Raw genomic sequence first — 19,003 nt, 5'->3', positions numbered from 1 at the left:
CCAATATTAGCTACAATATAGCCATGTAAAATATGGCCAAAATGACCTCTCTTTATTGAAGATCATATGTAGCATACACACAGCATGCTTACATTGGCATTACATACACCATGGTCATTAATGTCAAATTTAAAGTATCAAAAGACAAATTTAATATATTAGTGGATTTTTGTATGAAAGGATATAAGGGGAAAGAACTTACAGCACTACATTATCTTCATGGAATGCATACCAGAAAACAATTGATTTACGTTGTTGAATATAAATATCTTTGGTGCATTTCAAAAGTGTTAACAAAGAGTGCAAATTAATCCAAAAGTACAAAAGCCACTGTTAACTTTTGCCAATGTAAAAAATCATATATAAAAATGTTTAAAAAGCATGTTGTCACAAAGGACACATTCAAAGTCCAGTTGTCAATGATGCCAACGGCTGTTATTTTTTCCGTTTGTTCTCAGGAATCCTGCCCCACGGGTGTTGCTCCTTAAGCTTTTCGTCGACTCCGTCCCAGAGGCATGTCTGTCATGTCTGTCATGTTGTGTGGATCACCCCAGTCCTAGAGAGGACCAGACTGAACCAGGGTGAGGTGACAGGATTTACAGAGCACTCTCCCGTCCAGCGGATAGCAGCCGTGGTCGTTTGGCTCTGGGGAGAGCTGGGTGATGCAGACCTGAGGAGAGCCAAATAATAATTTTTATGTCATGGACACAGCCAGGAACAACATGATAAATCGCAGGCTATCCATGGTTCCTCACTGTCCTTCTCAAAGAAGCGCAAAGAAATGCTTGGAAAAAAATAATTAATAGATATATTATTCATAACGTGCACAAAAAAAAAAGTCTCTAGAAAAAAGCATTCAGGTGGCAGTACGTCACGCTCTCACGCACGCACACAGAGCCGTTGGAATCTGTGTCCTGTCACATCGGTGTGTCTAACGGATCGGTGGGATTACCTCGCAGCGATAGCAGTCCTCATGGAAGGACCGTCCCAGACACTCCACCGTGTAACTGTCCGTGCCGTCTTCCCGGGGAATGATCAGCTGCTGGCACGCACTACACTCGGGAGCATATTTCCTGCGTGGCAGGGCAGAGAAAGAACAAGGTACTACTTCAGAACGACTCTTTGTCTTAGTTAGGCCCAAACGTGATGTCACAACATCTCGTGTGATTTACACGAGCCTGCCTTTACCTGTAATAGTCTTGAAGGCAGTAGACTTCGCCAACCTCTCCCTGGGCAAATCTCTGCTCTCCGATGGGTTGACTGCATGTTGCACATGTGAAACAGGCCGGATGGTAGGCTCGCTCTAGAGCACGAATCACGTGGTCTTTTATGACTTCGCCACACACCCAACAGAGCTCCAAACTGGCCTGATACAGACACGGAAGATTAGATAAATTCGGTAATCCTTTATACATAAATAAATATATATATATCAAATGCTTATACCCTTCACTGGGTTGGTATAGGTGCAGTGCTATGGGCGTATGCAAAGCCTTCTGTGACATGGCTTGTAAAAAAAGGGCTATACACATTCTTTAAGGTACAATGTATCAATAGGTAATCTTAGTGTGTGTGTCTGTGTGCATGATTTATTATATATGTGCCAATCTGTGGCGCTATGATTTGTTCTATTGCTTTAAAATAAGATAGCGCTTGATCAACAACCACAAGTACATTTAATTACTGAAGTAGAACAGACCTGGTAGCAATCTTCACACAGTGGGATTCCCGCATTGTTGTAGTACAGTTTCCCAGCTAAGGGGATACGGCACTGCCTGCATTCGAAGCAGCTGTCGTGGTATGTCCGGTTCAGGGCATCTATTGCCGGGTCACTGAGAGCCACAGGCTTCCGGCAGAAGCCGCACACCTCTGAAATGTAGACACAGCAAGAGTCAGAGATGAGTCATACAGGATTACATCTGTGAGAGTAGGATCCTACTGAGCCCGGCATCATACCCCTGCTCTCCATGCCTGGCTCCAGCGGACCCTCCAGGGCCCCCAGGATATCGTTAGGATCCTCCACACTACTCGGTGATCTTGTATCTGGTTTCACTGTTCTTCCCTTAGGGTAAAATAGTGATTAAGTTAAAGCCACAGTGTGTGCATCCGACTGGCAGCAAGAGAGACACAAACAAAGAAATATGACGCTTTTGTCCGTGGTGGCGACAGTACTTTGACAAACTGACTTGGGATCACAGGACAATAGATGTTATCAAACATAAGGCGTGATGAGACCCTTTCTGCTGTAAGTTTTCTGATCATTTGTTTTTCTGCTATTCCAGGATTGGGTGGCTGGGGGAGGGAGTAGTGTTTTGGGAGAAAGGGGCCTCAAACACGAGATCATACATTTTGCTCTGAGCGAAATGCATACATTACCCTGTGACCAAAAGGGGAAAAGTGAGCTTGAACCCAACGTTCCTTCTGCTAGTCTTCCAGGTTTATTACCCTGTGTTTTCTTTGTTTCTCCAGAAAGCGCAGAAGCGCACCATAATAGGGCTGAGTAGAGGGTGACGCGCCCCGAAGGGAAGATCAACAGTTTAGATAACATCCTGTTGCTTTCTTTGACTAATCTTTCTGTAGAAGTCACGTGTTTTTGTGCTGTGTCACAGACTCTAAAATCTAAAACACAGCTGTCCCCCTCACCCCCCCCCTACCAACACACTAATCTGTTTCCCAGCAGTATCAGTTCAGCTACTTTCAATTTTCTTACTGGGGTGTTATGAGGTTCGAGTGGTACAATAACAGAGACTGTTTTAAATTTCAGAATCTCAGCAGACTTGTAGAGCACATAATCCTACCTGTTTGTTTGGAGCGGGTGTTTGGACAGGGATCCTGCCGTTGAGAGGGGCAGTCAGCGAGGGCTCAAGTATGGGTGGAGGGGGCAGGGGTGGAGCTCCCTGCGTCAAATGGTCTGTGTCCACAAACACAGGTGGAGGAGGAGGTGAAGGAGAGAGCTCTTTTAGGAGAGACACAAGAGAACAAAGTTAGGTTTAAGCCACAAATGGAAATGTATTGATTCTGTGCTGGGTATAAATGTGGTGATAGTTGACGGCAGATACAGGCGTCCACCAACTGTCAAAATACGAAAGGTTCGCTGCCTCACATCAGATGTGATGTTACAAATGTTTTCCCCCTGATACATTTTAGAAGGGAGACGTTTTCCTAACTCTTACAGGCTTCTCTACCTTCAGAGGTCGTCCGTGGCGTGTCCTTCCCGGGTTCTGCATCCCCCGGACCAGCTTCAGCGACAGGGACAGAGCCAGGGTCCGAGAGGCTGGGTGTTGAGGGTCGAGGAGAGACTGACAGTCTGACCTTGGGAAGGGTAGCAGTCTCCACCTGTTTCTGGGCGCTCCCTCCCCGGGCCTCAGTGCCAGCGCTCCCCTTCCTGCGTGTCAGCGTGTCACTTCCCCCCGGGTGAACCTGCACGGCCGTGTGTTGGATGTCTCCGGCCAGGGCGTCGTGGGTTTGGCGGGCATGATGTTGCTGAGTCACGGTGGCTCGGTAAGGAGACGCCAGGGTGATGAAGACTGAGGAGACCATCCTCTTCTGAGGAGCTGCGGACGCCATGGCAGGCTCTGGAACACACGCAACTCAGTCACCGGCTGCGCTCGAGGTTTGGCGTTACTCAGTCACCGGCTGTCCTCGAGGCTCGGCGTTACTCAGTCACCGGCTGTCCTCGAGGCTCTGCGTTTTTTGGGACAATTCACATTTGGGCACATCGTGCCAGTTCTGCGTGGCATCTGATCGCCTATCATCAACACCGCTTTAGCCGCTGAAAAGCTAGTGATTCAAGGCGGTGAGTGGGAGGTATTTAGCCAGTTGGACTTGGTTAGAGGGCCAGTGTCATGTTACTTGTTTGACAATGCTTTGATGCTGAAATCCTCACTGTCTAACGGTATACTGTGCTCTGTGTGGTATTTAGTCTCCTGCATGTATACCCATACCCATAGCAGACTCGTCTTAGGGAAGGCTACATCAACCTGTTCCCTGCCTATTGCCTCAGTGTTAGCTGATGTTGAAATGTGTGTGTAAAGGGTGGAGAAGTAGGTGTTTGGTGAACTGTTGACAGCTCACAATCTGAACAGAGCAACTTAAACAGTGTGACTAAAGACAACAGGAATTTTCTTTTGGTGAAGCACACCGAACTTGGCACCAAAAGAGCCATTGCTAAACCTTAACTCTCACGTAGAATAGACATTCTTAGGATTGAGCAAACATTGAGGCCGAAAGTATTGTAAAACACTTGAAGTAGTGACTTTGTTGTACAACATATGTCATAGACACCCAGTAAAATACATACAGTATAACACACACACACACACACACACAGAAACACTTTTCAAAATCACAATGAACAAGGTATGTCCCTCTTCAGAGTGGCCTGTGTCTAACAGCTTGTGCTGTGTGCTCATTACATACCTGAAGAGAAAAATGTAGTCAGACACAAACTGGGTATTCTCTCTTTCCTTCTTCTCTCTCTGTATCTCGGTGCTTTCAGTCCTCTATTGTCACTGCTGAGCTGAGCGGGCAGGCTCCAACAGAAAAGACAACTACACAGAAAGCCACTCCTTCCCCCCCCCACCCCCACCCCCCCCCGTCTCCCTATCCTGCTGAACTACAACACCACTCCCCGACCGTAAAAGGTGAGTGGTCAATCTCTTACGAAATGCGGTAAAGAGCACAACACGATCCAACGAAAGTCCCTCAGACGCACACGCAAGCACAGTCATGTCCTCTCTGCCGTAGACACTCGCAGTCACCCAGGCTCAGCCACATACGTGCAAAGGCGGTTAGCACACAAGTACTGCACTCACCTTTTCCCCTTTCGTTTGTATATATAAACTATATATTTTCCACCTCCTCTCCCTTTTCTCTCTCTCTCCTTCTCACCGCACTGTCTTTTTGTTCTGTCAGTTTGATTTTCCCTAGCTCCCTCATCGAGTGCCCTCTCTCTTTTCCTCTCTCTCTTTTCTCTCTTCCCTTCCCCCACTCTGCTCTATCACTCTCTCATTCAGTGTGGACTTAGTGCGGGTCTGGGAATGCCTTACTCTATTTCTCAACACACAAGCTGAAGATTATGTTAGAAGCGTGTCTGATTAGAGGGTTCTTTGTATAACCCTATCTGAATGAAAGTGTTTGCTTTGATCCTTTTTGAAGGTTGAAAATCTAAAATGTGGAAACATGGATTACAGCAAGGGAGTGTGTGTGTGTGGTGTAAGAGGGAATGTCTATAGGAGTTATGAATCAGTTGCTTTAAAAAATCTGCTGTCTTTCAGAGTCCCTGACTCTGTTCTGTCAGCGTTTTGGCTTGGTGTACACTGTAACCTTGAGCAGCCTGCTGCCTCACAAAGTCAAGCCATGTTCAAGACCACAGGAGGAACAAAATCACAGGAAGCATAAAGGGCATTCAGCTTCAGAGTGGAAAAGACAGGGCACAACCCAAAGTCCAAAGGTGCGCTGGAGGTGAAAAAGAGTAGAGAGAGAGAGAGGAAGAGAGAGGGAGAGAGAGGGAAAGGAAAAAAGAGAGAGAGGGGGGAGGGAGGGAGGGAGGGAGAGAGGGAGGGAGAGGAAGAGGGAGAGGGAGAGAGAGGGAAAGGAAGAGAGAGAGAGGGGGGAGGGAGGGAGAGAGGGAGGGAGAGGAAGAGAGAGGGAGGAAGAGAGAGAGGGAGGAAGAGAGAGTGAGAGAGAGGGAGAGAGGGGGGGGAGTAGAGGAGGGGGGACTGGTAAGGGGGAGCTGGTAGGTCAGAGGGTCTGTGTTGTTCCAGTGTCTGAGGAATGGAATGCAATGCTGCAGGAGGGAGCATGCTCAGTGATGACATCACCCCAGAAAATCTATGCTTCTCCCCCACAACCACCCCTTCCATCAACACCCCCACACCCCACCACCACCCCCACACCCCACACCCCACCACCACCACCCCCCGCATCCACCCCCTAAAAAAACTTTTAGAACTCTCTGCAAACACTCAGCTGCAACAACCCAAACGTATTCAGATAATAAAGAGATGTTTTCTATGTTTAAACAGCGTTTTATGTTGTTTTATTAGGCCACAGACCTACCCAACACAAGCCTAATGCCAACTTTATCCTCCAAATGTGAGATTTGCACATTTGGTCATATGTCCCCTCACATACCCTTCCTTCCTAACCCTAGCTCTGGTCCAATTTGCCAAATATAGTATTGTCTCTAGCAATTCTACTCTCAGAAAAAAAGACTTTCTACCACTGTATCTGTACAGTAGGATGATTCATTGACACCACTTTGTAGTGACAGGAACTAGGTGACAATTAAAAACTAAAACAACAGCTGTATGTACAGTGTCTTGTCTCTGTTTTTGTATCTACTTTGGTGATGGGTGATGCATCTCCAAAGGCTACTGGGTGATGCACTCTCCAAAGGCTACTGGGTGATGCATCTCCAAAGGCTACTGGGTGATGCATCTCCAAAGGCTACTGGGTGATGCATCTCCAAAGGCTACTGGGTGGAGATTCTCAGAAGGTAAAATGTCCCTCAGGTTTGGGTTCACCAGAGATAGATCTATTTTCGGATATCTAGTTTAGTGTACAGTGAAGTGCACACACAATGGCTTCGGGCTCAGACACTACCGGGTCATCCCAGCTGGGTGGAGAAACAGGATGCATTCTGGGAGATACTTGATAACAGACTGATGATAGGGAGTGGCCCTTAGACAGCCCAAATGAACTCTTTAATGCACAAGGTTGGTCGTCCACACCACACAGCATGTTATTGGGTGTGCTTTGTCTTCGGCAAGGGCACAATCTTTGTTCTCTCACATATATATTATTGGGTGTGCTCAAGCCTTCGGCGAGAGCACAACCTTTGTTCTCTCACATATATATTTATTGGGTGTGCTCAAGCCTTCGGCGAGAGCACAACCTTTGTTCTCTCACATATATATTTATTTATTTATTATTGTTTATTTTCGCCCCCCTAAGGATCAGTCAATATTTGGACTACATACACAACGGCGGTGTCAAAAGGTTCGTCTTGGTAGCGATTGCGTTGGTTGTATTTTTATTTACGTTCCGTTGCATGGTTTAAGTAGAAATTGCGTTTTTGTGGTGAAAAGTGAAGCTAACGGTGGCTAATTTGCTAGCCACAGTCACTGACGTTACTAACGTCACTACGTCACTAACGTCACGAAAACACGCGTGACTACCTGTAGCAGAACGTTCGTTTCACATCTGTTAACTTGGGGGATAGCTAGGCTAACTATAGCTTTAAAGCTATAGTTAGCCTAGTAATTACTGCAAGGCAGCTGCAGGAACGCCACAAGCAAAGAGGCCAGGGTGATAACTATTTACTCATTTTACTTTGTGATGTGAAACACAATTATGAAATGTAATGTACAATATTAGCTGATATTATTAAGGAAGTAGGCCCACATCTACTTTTGGAAATGGTAGTCTACTATTTCACTGAAGTATTAGCATCATGACATTAGCCTCTGTTGCCCGGGCAACACATACTACAGTGGTCTATGATGCATCTGTTTTCAATCGTTAAAATAAACATTCCTCACAAATACATTTTCGTTGTAGGATTTATTATGACATTACATTACAAGTAAACGATTTGTGGGTGAAATTATCATTACCTGTGGTTTCAAACCAGTGTTGCTCACTGAAACGCTGTAGCCTACGCGAGACACTACAAAAACATTACAGTACACAGCTGTAGGAAGTCAAACGGCGACAGAACATGTTCGGCACTCCCCTTACTTAAATCAAAAATCTATCTAACTACTAACCTTAACTTCATTGCCACAGCCTAAACTTTGTCAATCTGTTCATGAAAATAATAAATTTCAGCCTAAACCGTACAACGGAACGTTAAATCAAATTCAACCAACGCAATCGCTACCAAGACAAACACAGCAGTAGTCTAGTACTGTACTGTAGTAGTACAATTTACCGGGGCAGCTTCTCCACACAGGGCTATATCGCACTTGGCGTTGTTACTGACAATGATCGCTACCAGTGAGCTTTTTATGAAAGCGATTTTCCACTAAATAAATGTCAAGCTTATTTACGTTTTTGGGGGCATACTTTCAGTTAGCAGATGGTACTGTTTGAATCGCGATTCCATCTTCTACTGCCGGTAACGTCGTACAATAATCTTCAAAGGGGGTTCTTTATTCATGAATGAATGCAATATGAGTAGGCTAAATTCCTTAAAATATCACGAGAAGGGAAAAACTTAAAAGGACGTTTAAGTCATAGAGATTAGGTCAATTTTTACACCGGTCTGCCACATTTATTCGTTTTGATTCAACGATGAGGCTGCCTCTTGCAGGTGAAACTAGAGAGGGTACAATTTCTGGGGAAATTGTAGGGTGTGCTTGCTTGCGTCGGTTGCACAGGGGTCCGTTTTTGAATGACATTTTTAAAACTGATATTTCTGTCGGCTATATTTTATATAAAAATGCATACTTATTATTTATAAAGATTACATAGATTTAAAAGCATTTTTTTTTTGCTGCTCATTTACAACTGAAAATACGAGTGAAGTGTAGAATGAAATAGATCTTCTCATTTCCCCTGCAAAAGGCATCCTCATCGTTGAATCAAAACGAATAAATTTGGCAGACCGGTGTAAAAATTGACCTAATCTCTATGACGTAAACGTCCTTTTAAGTTTTTCCCTTCTCGTGATATTTTAAGGCATTTAGCCTACTCATATTGCATTCATTCATGAATAAAGAACCCCCTTTGAAGATTATTCTACGACGTTACCGGCAGTAGAAGATTGAATCGCGATTCAAACAGTACCATCTTCTAACTGAAAATATGCCCCCCAAAACGTAAATAAACTTGACATTTATTTAGTGGAAAATCGCTTTCATAAAAAGCTCACTGGTAGCGATCATTGTCAGTAACAATGCAAAATGCGATATAGCCCTGTGTGGAGAAGCTGCCCCGGTAAATTGTACTACTACGGTACAGTACTAGACTACTGCTGTGTTCGTCTTGGTAGCGATTGCGTTGGTTGAATTGGATTTAACGTTCCGTTGTACGGTTTAAGCTGAAATTAATTATTTTCATGAACAGACTGACAACGTTTAGGCTGTGGCAATGAAGTTCAGGTTAGTAGTTAGATAGACTTTTGATTTAAGTAAGGGGAGTGCCGAACATGTTCTTTCGCCGTTTGACTTCCTAAACAGCTGTGTAGTGTAGATGTTTTTGTAGTGTGTCTCACGTAAGCTACAGCGTTGCAGTGAGCTACACTGGTTTGAAACCACAGGTAATGGTAATTTCACCAACAAATCGTTTACTAATGTCAGAATAAACCCTACAATGAAAATGTATATGTGAGGAATGTTTATTTTAACGATTGAAAACAGATAACGCTACATCATAGACCACTGTAGTATGTGTTGCCCGGGCAACACAGGCTAATGTCATGATGCTAATGTAACAGACGTGGTCTTGCAAGCTCCGTCAGAGGTATCGGGCAAATCGTCCCGCACTGGGTTCGAACTTACCACCTCTGGCTTCCCAAGCGCCACCACTACCAACTACGCCAACGAAAAGCTAGCTATTCGTTGATGCGGGTGGCCTGTTACATACCTGAGGAGTGAGTTTCACCGATACACATCGGCTACACTAATACTTCAGTGAAATAGTAGACTACTGTTTCCGAAAGTAGATGTACTTCCTTAATAATATCAGCTTATACTGTACATTACACATGACAATTGTGTGTCATATCACAAGTAAATATGAGTAAATAGTTATCACCCTGGCCTCTTTGCTTGTGGCGTTTCTGCAGCTGCCTTGCAGTAAAGCTAGTTAGCCTAGCTATCCCCCAAGTTAACAGATGCGAAACGAATGTTCTGCCAAAGGTAGTCACGCGTGTTTTCGTGACGTTAGTGACGTTAGTAACGTCAGTGACTGTGGCTAGCAAATTAGCCACCGTTAGCTTCACTTTTCGCCACAAAAACTTAACTTCAGCCTAAACCATGCAACGGAACGTAAATTCCAATAGAAGCAACTCAATCGCTACCAAGACGAAACTTTTGACACCTACTTTGTCTATGTAGGCCAAATATTGACTGAGTTTTAGGGGGGCAAAAAGAATAATAATAATAATATATATGTGAGAGAACAAAGGTTGTGCCCTTGCCGAAGGCAAAGCACACCCAATGAGAAGACATCTATTTCATTCTACACTTAACTCGTATTTTGAGTTGTAAATGAGCAGCAAAAAAAAGATGCTTTTAAATCTATGTAATTTTTATAAATAATAAGTAGGCCCTATGCATTTTTATATAAAATATACAGAAATATATATTTTTTTTTTGTAAAAATGTCATTAAAAAACGGACCCCTGTGCAACCGACGCAAGCAAGCACACCCTACAATTTCCCAAGAAATTGTACCCTCTCTAGTTGTACGTGTTTTACGATCAATATCGTCATCAATTCTGAAATGTACTTACATTTTAGAAAGACCCTCCCTTGGCATGGCAAAGGAACTTCCCTAATCATGGCAAAATCCTGAATCATTAATAAACTGTTATAAACGTTTCACTGAGACGATTTTTCGACAACATAACAGCAAGAAGGATGGAATTTGATCCTATCCAGCTTCAGAGTGTGAATTCCATTGTCTGAGTTCAAAACAAGAACGAGAAATATCTTCCTAGTCTGTATCATCTTAAAACAGAAGGCTTTAGCAGTGCCATCTGGTGGTTGCAAGTACAATTGACTAGTATCCAAATAAACTCAATTAAACTGCAGGGGCTAGAAAATGAAACTCAGTACAACAAAACATACAGTCCATGACAGGATGTGCTAATGGAAGCACTTTTAGGAACAAGTTCCAAAGATTGCAGTTACACAACTCCACCCACCAGCTCATACCAAACTCCACCCACCAGCTCATACCAAACCCTCTTCCTTATCTCCTCTCCATTTCTTTCCAGTTACCCACCAGTAACTCTTATCACCAGCAATGTGTAATTCTAAAGGTGATATAACCTTTCATTTGTACTTTTCCATATTTGTCGTGTTGCCTGATGACGTTTCTGGTGTACTGTAGACACACTTCTAAACAGTACTGAAGTAGAATATCGCCACTGACAACCACAACAAACTTGATTCGTTTTTGACAAAACCTGGCAACCGCACCCTTTGTCACTGAGACAACAGCCTGCTCAATAATTCAGTACAGAACAGTACAGAGGACCTGATGACTTTGGTGATGTAAGAATGTAAAGGAAAAGCCCCTCCGTCTCGTTTCAGTCATAGTCTTTGCAAGGATGTCAGTCAAAGGTTTTTAAATCTAATATGATATACTGTATTCACATCACGTGACATAGTTTCATCAGAATACACATACGCAGTATTCAAACCCAGGACACTGCGACAAGGCCTCAGCCCATTTTACACCTCCCCTCCCTATTCCCTCTCTCCTTCTCACTGTCCCCCCCCCCTCCCCTCTTCCCTCTCTCCTTCTCACTGTCCCCCCCCTCCCCTCTTCCCTCTCTCCTTCTCACTGTCCCCCCCCCCTCCCCTCTTCCCTCTCTCCTTCTCACTGTCCCCCCCCTCCCCTCTTCCCTCTCTCCTTCTCACTGTCCCCCCCCCCTCCCCTCTTCCCTCTCTCCTTCTCACTGTCCCCCCCCTCCCCTCTTCCCTCTCTCCTTCTCACTGTCCCCCCCCCCTCCCCTCTTCCCTCTCTCCTTCTCACTGTCCCCCCCCTCCCCTCTTCCCTCTCTCCTTCTCACTGTCTCCCCCCCCCCCCCCTCTTTCTCTCACACCTTGACTAGAAACCATCAGCTCCTCTGAGCACCTGCTCAGAGGAGTCCAAAATCTCAGAGGCTCGGACTGGAAGCGGCGGCCGTGGTGATAGAGCCGGCTGACGCTGAAGGCAAGGAGGATGACCCTGCACAGGCAGAAAGTGAGGTAAGGACAGGGATCACAGACAGGAAGTGAGGTGAGGGACGCAGCTCCACAGTGGTGCTGGGGGCTGTGTGGGGTAGTCTCTCCTCACAGTGCACACCAGGCGCGTAGCCAGTAATGGGCCAGGGCGGCACTGGCCCACCCACCTTACTCATCTGCCCGCCCAGGCAAGTTTGATCAAAATAAATTTTTTGTTTATTTTTATTATTCAAATGTATTTATTGTTGACTGGTGTGTGTGTTTAATTTGTTTTCCGAATAAAATGGAACTGTTTAAGCAAGTTGTAGGAAGCCTCCGGAATGTAATTGGTTGCTATGGTTGCTAGGGGTTCCGACAGGAAGACTCTCTGGGCGGCCTTTAGCCAGCTAACTTTGCTAGCTGCTTTTTAGCCAATGTATTAACATTGTTAATATTAATTATTAATTAAGTGTTTGTTTTTTTCTGGGAAAAACTATAGGCCCACTCACTTTTGCACTGGCCCCCCAAAATACAATTTCTGCCTACGCCACTGGTGCACACTGGTGGGGCAGCACTGGCCTGCAACCACCGCGCAGAAGCTAGTGGGCTGAAAGAACATTGTGGCGGCCCCTCCTGGAGAGAATAGAGAATGCAGCTGAGAAAAGTACTCAGCCTCACATTCAAGTGAGAACACGAATACTACAACAGAACTTTCACATCCAGTTTTTCTTTTTCATTTACATGAAAAATTCTAAAACCCGCAGTTTAATTTTCAGCTGAAAGGAACTTCGGGTCCTTCAATTCCATTTAAACTGGAGAACACTCGTCACAGGAAGCTGTCATAGTGCCTTTTTCCTCAGTTGTGTTCTATTGATCACTGCTCAGTGGTCCTCATCATGAAGATCAGAGGCTGTCTGTGACACGAGCTGAGCCACTAAGTCGAGCTACTCACAGCAGCTTTATAAATAGCGTCATTCTAAAAAGACAAAAACAGACCTAATTAGGGGAAATTCTCAAGAGGTTGATTTGACTCTAATCACAAATGACCTCTTGATAATGGCATTAATGATGGAGTATTCTCGGTTGCACGATCACACAAAGATAATTCAGTTTGGAGGTCACACCTCCACTTCTGTTGATGTCATCATGAAGTTATGAGCAAAGAAAAGAAACAAATTAAAATTTTGCAAAACAAAAATTTATAACATCTGTCATTTGCATCTGTACTTCAGTTAAGTAATTACAGTGATTTACCCATTACATCTAGAAGAGTTCTCATACAGCATTTGGTCTTCAAGGCTTGAAAAGACAACAAGGCAATATTTATGAATGAGTATAAGTACTAGGGAACAATAAACATAGCCTTGGTGATCCAAAATGCTCCCGTTAGAATTGGACCATCCTTTCCACACACTTCACTGACTTCTGACATTGTCAAGGGAGAAAAGCTAAAAACTTCACCAGGCGAACTTTAAGTGCCATTTTCAAAGTCAACCACTCAGGAGTTCAGCTGATCATCACTGGATATGATCCCCTCTTGTTCCCCGAAATCCTCCCCCCGTCATCTAGAGAGAGGACGGCTTGTCCTCTTCATCTATCCATAGGTGGGCCCATTTAGTGGATGATCTCCTGTCATCCATCGAGGACCACGTGGCCCCTGGTTCCCCCCAGGGACCACGTGGCCCCTGGTTCCCCCCAGGGACCACGTGGCCCCTGGTTCCCCCCAGGGGAAGGCTGGCGTGTCCCAGAGGGTCAGCCTCGTCACCAGTGGTCCTGGAACGCCTTCTGTCTCATCAGGTCCCACAGCAGCATGCTGAGGATGGTGTGGGGGGCCAGGCGGATGAAAACAGGGCCCATGCCTTTGTACAGTCCCAGCATGCCCTCTGTCCCACACACCTTCACCAGGCAGTCAGAGAAGCTGTGGTACAGTCGACCCTACGGGAGCAAACACAGTTCAGCTCTGGGACGTCTGCTGCAAGAGGAGAGTGGAAACCGAGACCAGAGCCTCGTTGGGCCTCGTGGGGAAACTGCAGAAGTTGCAGCCGCACTGACAGGCACAACACAAACTATACAAAGTAACAGGATCTCGTAGGAGTGTAGAGTTAAACTACATGTTGAAGAGGTGTTTCACCATTCGCTACCTCCACTGCAGGTCTTACCCACCTGTAGGTGTGGGATCTCCACAAGTCAGTACCAGATCAACAGCCAGTGAGTATGCAGGAAGTAAGGGGGTAAATATAGTGTATGAATGAGCCTTAATCTCACCCTGTGCAGCTCATCGACGGGTTGGTTGTAGAGGCGTGTGCTGATGACATCAAACGGCGTCATGGTGATCGCCACAGCAACCCCACTGATCATAGCGGCTGTCAGAGTGATCAGCCAGCTGTTTGGACTGAACCACTACAGGCGGGCAGAGAACAATGAGCCCACAATAAGTGCTACTAGGACTGACACCGATAGTCCTCCAACTCTCAAAATAGATCTGAACTTCTGGTGGATTTGCCGAGCATCAACATCTACCTATTTATACACAGTTGCGAAACACACAAAGAGAGTTGGTATTCTACACCCTACCTGCAGGAGGGTACTTAACACCTGTGTTACACAACCCTCGCAGGTGAAAGGGGAGCCCTGGGGTTACCTGGCGAGCTGCCACCAGCTCCTTGGTGGAGCTGAAGGTGGCCAGCTGGGCAGCAGACCCCACCATCACCCGGGGTACCGCCCCGTTCACCCCCCTCCACAGACCCAGCACGCCCTCCCGACGGTAAATAGTGGCAAAGGCACTGGACACCCCCTGAAAGAGAGAGGAAGAGAAACAGTGAGATAGAGAGAAGAAGAAAAAAAGTTACAGAAGTATGTCTATACTGTTCTATGGTAAAAGTGGCAATGGCCTGTGGATCTACAAAATGCCCATGAATAGTCGTGTGGATGAATTGTGGATGGTTGTTTTCTCATGGATGTGGAGTCAGTTAATTAAATTTAGCACTGACTTGTTTCCAAGCATTCCACCATTTCATGATTTTATTTTCTCTGAAAGGAATGCCATTGAATGTCTTTTGATTCCTTATCAAGTGGTTGGCACACTGAATTATCTTCAATAGATCTTTAAACAAAACACAAAGAGGGACTGCTTGTGCTGTGTACATGTTGGAATGTGAGTTTTGCTATTTGGGTACTTGAGCACGTCCCTTCCATGTGCCTGTGTTTGCTCTGCACAGTCTCCTTCAGAGAGGTTACATTTCTACTGTGCCACTGATGAATGTCTGAGGCCTACGTTTGCACGGATCTGATTGGCTAGTGGCTGGGGGTGTGTCACGAGCACCGACTTGCAACACCTGTCAGTTCTAAGGCATTCATGGAACTTGTAAAATGATGGATCACCTGATGGTTATGCTGATGGCCCACTGCTATGGCCTTCACTGTCTGAGCCTGCAGATGCGTCTTCACCTGTACAAAGAAACACGAGGCTCAGTATCGCCGTTTATCTTCCATTCTGTACACACTGTACACACAAAGGACTGCATTCAGAGAGGAACAACGCCTTTTTGAAATCAGTCAAGAGACATATCTGATCTGAGATCAGCGAGGGGTCAGGAGTTATATAATCATGCACATTTACAAGCCAGTGTTTGATTTCACATCCTCATTTTATGCTCTCGTTGACCTCTTTTTGTTAACATCTCATTCTCACACCGCTCTCTTTAATTTACCCCCTGTAGCGAGAGCCGACACAGGGCCAGTCAGCAGTAGCCCTTCATTCACAGGGCCAGTCAGCGTGGCTCACAGTAGCCCTTCATTCACAGGGCCAGTCAGTGTGGCTCACAGTAGCCCTTCATTCACAGGGCCAGTCAGTGTGGCTCACAGTAGCCCTTCATGCACAGGGCCAGTCAGCGTGGCTCACAGTAGCCCTTCATGCACAGGGCCAGTCAGTGTGGCTCACAGTAGCCCTTCATTCACAGGGCCAGTCAGTGTGGCTCACAGTAGCCCTTCATGCACAGGGCCAGTCAGCGTGGCTCACAGTAGCCCTTCATTCACAGGGCCAGTCAGTGTGGCTAACAGTAGCCCTTCATTCACAGGGCCAGTCAGTGTGGCTCACAGTAGCCCTTCATGCACAGGGCCAGTCAGCGAGGCTCACAGTAGCCCTTCATTCACAGGGCCAGTCAGTGTGGCTCACAGTAGCCCTTCATGCACAGGGCCAGTCATCGTGGCTCACAGTAGCCCTTCATGCACAGGGCCAGTCAGTGTGGCTCACAGTAGCCCTTCATTCACAGGGCCAGTCAGTGTGGCTCACAGTAGCCCTTCATGCACAGGGCCAGTCAGTGTGGCTAGCAGTAGCCCTTCATGCACAGGGCCAGTCAGTGTGGCTCACAGTAGCCCTTCATGCACAGGGCCAGTCAGTGTGGCTCACAGTAGCCCTTCATGCACAGGGCCAGTCAGTGTGGCTCACAGTAGCCCTTCATGCACAGGGCCAGTCAGTGTGGCTCACAGTAGCCCTTCAGGCACAGGGCCAGTCAGTGTGGCTCACAGTAGCCCTTCATGCACAGTCCAGAGCTCAACTTCTATTCCCTCTCTTCCGACATGCCCGTGCCTAAAATAGCTTTTCCTCGTTTTGCTGGCACCAACTGCCAACAGGGACACAGGGAGCAGGGATGGGAAGTATTTGGCGGGTGCTGAGTAGCAGTTACGAGACACGTATGTTGAGTGACCCAGATTCACACACTTCAACAGCTGTATAGCGTTTCCATTGGCAACATTTTGACATGTGACCCAACAGATGGAGAAGAACAACAACAACAACAGCGTGTGTAGGGGACACACGCTGGTGAGTTGGACAGTGAGACCAAGAGACAACATGGACCATAAACACAACTGATGCCCTCACAGTACTTGGAAGAGACTCTCCTATAGGGAGGCTGAAAACTCTACAATCCTAAGGTGGTAGACATTACGAGCAAATCTGTTTGAATATACCCTATAAAAAAGGCACACAAATATTCAAAAAGTAGGATGTTTCCAAATAGAAAAAGGTACAACTGGTGAACACAACTCACAGCAAAGGACTTCTCTCAGATCTACCTTCCCAGCAACAGCAAACTATCCAGACCACAGCTGAGGAAGAAGTACGTTTGCTTTAAAACAGGGGCACATTCCATCCCTATAGCACTGACATCCAGTATATATATATATAACCTCCCCCCATCCAATATATATATATATAACCTCCCTATAGCACTGACTGTCCCTATAGGGACAGTCAGTGCTATAGGGAGGTTATATATAGGCACTGTATATATATATATATATATATATATACACACACACACCATCCAAATACCTTCTATTCGAACCATCGACCAATAAACCACAGAGAAAACGTAGTTGAAAATAACACCCGTTCCACCCCATTCCCCGACTCACCAGATAAGCAGGAGAGGCCACAGCGGCCCCCAGGGCCCCAGCCACCGCCCCTGACAACAGGCTCCCTCCGTGGACCGCCGTCAGGCCCAAAGCCTCGCAGTGGGAATAGAAGCCCAGCCTCACGCCGTTCATCAGACCCTGGTATATCAGCCCGGCCGAGAGCCCCTTCTGGAGGCCCCGGAGCCCGTCAGTCCGCCCCACCACCCACAGGGCCTGGATCACCCCGCGGTAGTGCCGCTGGTAGGACCCCCGAGTCTGCAGCTCTCCCTGCAGCTGCAGCCGCGTCTTCACCACCTCCAGGGGGTTGGTGAAGACGCAGGCCCCGCAGCAGGCCAGCGCGCCCAGGGCGAAGTCCACCGGGGGCCACGGGGTGCCGGAGAGGGCCTGGGAGAGAGGCGGGGAGGTGGGGGGCATCCCCCGGGACGCTAGGGGGCTGAGCGGGGAGTCTGTGGAGGGGTACTTCAGGAGCTGAGAGCTGCTCATCACTGGGAACGAGAGGTCTGAGCAGGGTTCGAGGAAGAGTCCTTGGTGCTAGCCTGCCCAGGTCACCCTCTCACCTTAATCTGCGAAGCGGCTCCCTTAAATACAAGGGGCAGCAGGGTCGATGACTCATGTGGTGATAGTGTTACGTGAAACTGTTGTGTCGAGACAGCTAGAACACAGTCACCGAGACTTGGCTGTTGGCATGATGGTATAACGTGTAACCGGGTCACGGTGTCACTTTGACCCCTCGCTGTTCCTAGGAGGTCAACGATGACGTCCTAACATGCCAGGATAGGACACTCTGGATGTCCCTAAAAACATGAGAATCAGATTAAGAAAAGATTATGATTTCATGATAATACTCAAAATAAAAATGCTAAACATGCAATGTGTCTTTTGGTTAACCTGCAGGAACCAAACAGTTTTATTTCTTCAAAATGAACTCCAATCACATGCATACTTAAGTTGGCTTCCAAACTTCAGTCAAACCGTGCAACTGCTCACGGGCATTAATACACAAGGGCTTGTAAACACACAACCATTTTCAAACTCACACAAGTTCACAATGAAACACTGCCACCTTCAAAAACGCTCCTCACAAGAATCACTTTACATCCTAAGAATATATCCATATCACAATCTGACATAAATTCAACTCACTCTGATGAGCCCAGCTCTTCAACTTCCTCTCATCTCTTTCTCCGAAGGCAACATTGGTAAACATGTGCCCGAGCATTCGGCCCATTGTGAAAAACTCCACCCCCTTTCTTGCCCGAGAACCAATCGAAATTCAGCTCCCACTGCCACCTCACCACATCCTCTGCTCTGAGCCAATCAGACGACTCCCTCCTGTTGTCTCCTCGTTTGGTCCTATGGATGTTCTCTGGGTAAAAGGTTACTGTCGGGGGTGGAGTACATGGTTTTGACACACAGTAAGGAAACCTGATCAGAGATTTATGTCAGAGGCACTAATCCTCTTCTACACACAACACAACAATGAAATGGGATGTTTACTTGCAGTGCTTAGAGATCTGTGATATAGATCTGTAAGCTGCCAGACAGATGACATCACCAGTCTTTACACACAACGTCTTCATCATTTGACTTGGCTGAACTTTAACCTGGTTGACCCTGGCCCTTGTCTATTTGGATATTTTCCCTGAGATGTGAATTTGTTAAAATAAACTGTTAAATAACTTTCCATTCCTCTTGTACTTTTC

The 19,003-nt window shown here is 46.4% G+C and overlaps 2 protein-coding genes across 5 annotated transcripts; both read right to left on the bottom strand.

Moving 5' to 3' along the window:
* Nucleotides 1–6: 6 nt before the first annotated feature.
* Nucleotides 7–4,981, bottom strand: fblim1 (filamin binding LIM protein 1). 4 transcript variants are annotated; one of them, XM_062473128.1, is made up of 9 exons: nucleotides 4,815–4,981; nucleotides 4,350–4,419; nucleotides 3,186–3,575; nucleotides 2,799–2,956; nucleotides 1,957–2,062; nucleotides 1,700–1,869; nucleotides 1,189–1,367; nucleotides 953–1,073; nucleotides 7–670 (listed from the first exon to the last, which is right to left on the bottom strand). In XM_062473128.1, the coding sequence occupies exons 3-9, from the start codon at nucleotides 3,565–3,567 to the stop codon at nucleotides 557–559; spliced, it is 1,230 nt and encodes a 409-aa protein (XP_062329112.1). In that variant the 5' UTR covers nucleotides 3,568–3,575; nucleotides 4,350–4,419; nucleotides 4,815–4,981; the 3' UTR covers nucleotides 7–556. The 4 variants fall into 4 exon arrangements, with proteins under 4 accessions (XP_062329112.1, XP_062329105.1, XP_062329088.1 ...); XM_062473121.1 differs by lacking the exon at nucleotides 4,350–4,419; XM_062473104.1 differs by lacking the exons at nucleotides 4,350–4,419; nucleotides 4,815–4,981 and adding an exon at nucleotides 4,420–4,565.
* Nucleotides 4,982–13,062: 8,081 nt separating this feature from the next.
* Nucleotides 13,063–18,562, bottom strand: slc25a34 (solute carrier family 25 member 34). The gene is made up of 7 exons (XM_062473075.1): nucleotides 18,444–18,562; nucleotides 17,301–18,094; nucleotides 15,264–15,329; nucleotides 14,524–14,676; nucleotides 14,148–14,282; nucleotides 13,616–13,817; nucleotides 13,063–13,560 (listed from the first exon to the last, which is right to left on the bottom strand). Exons 2-6 carry the CDS (start codon nucleotides 17,781–17,783, stop codon nucleotides 13,644–13,646), a joined length of 1,011 nt encoding a protein of 336 aa, XP_062329059.1. The 5' UTR covers nucleotides 17,784–18,094; nucleotides 18,444–18,562; the 3' UTR covers nucleotides 13,063–13,560; nucleotides 13,616–13,643.
* Nucleotides 18,563–19,003: the final 441 nt, after the last annotated feature.

The sequence above is a fragment of the Osmerus eperlanus genome, chromosome 1, assembly GCF_963692335.1.
Source record: "Osmerus eperlanus chromosome 1, fOsmEpe2.1, whole genome shotgun sequence".
Classification (NCBI taxonomy): domain Eukaryota; kingdom Metazoa; phylum Chordata; class Actinopteri; order Osmeriformes; family Osmeridae; genus Osmerus; species Osmerus eperlanus.
Note: the sequence above shows the minus strand (reverse complement) of the source record. Positions and strands in the feature narration are given on the sequence as shown.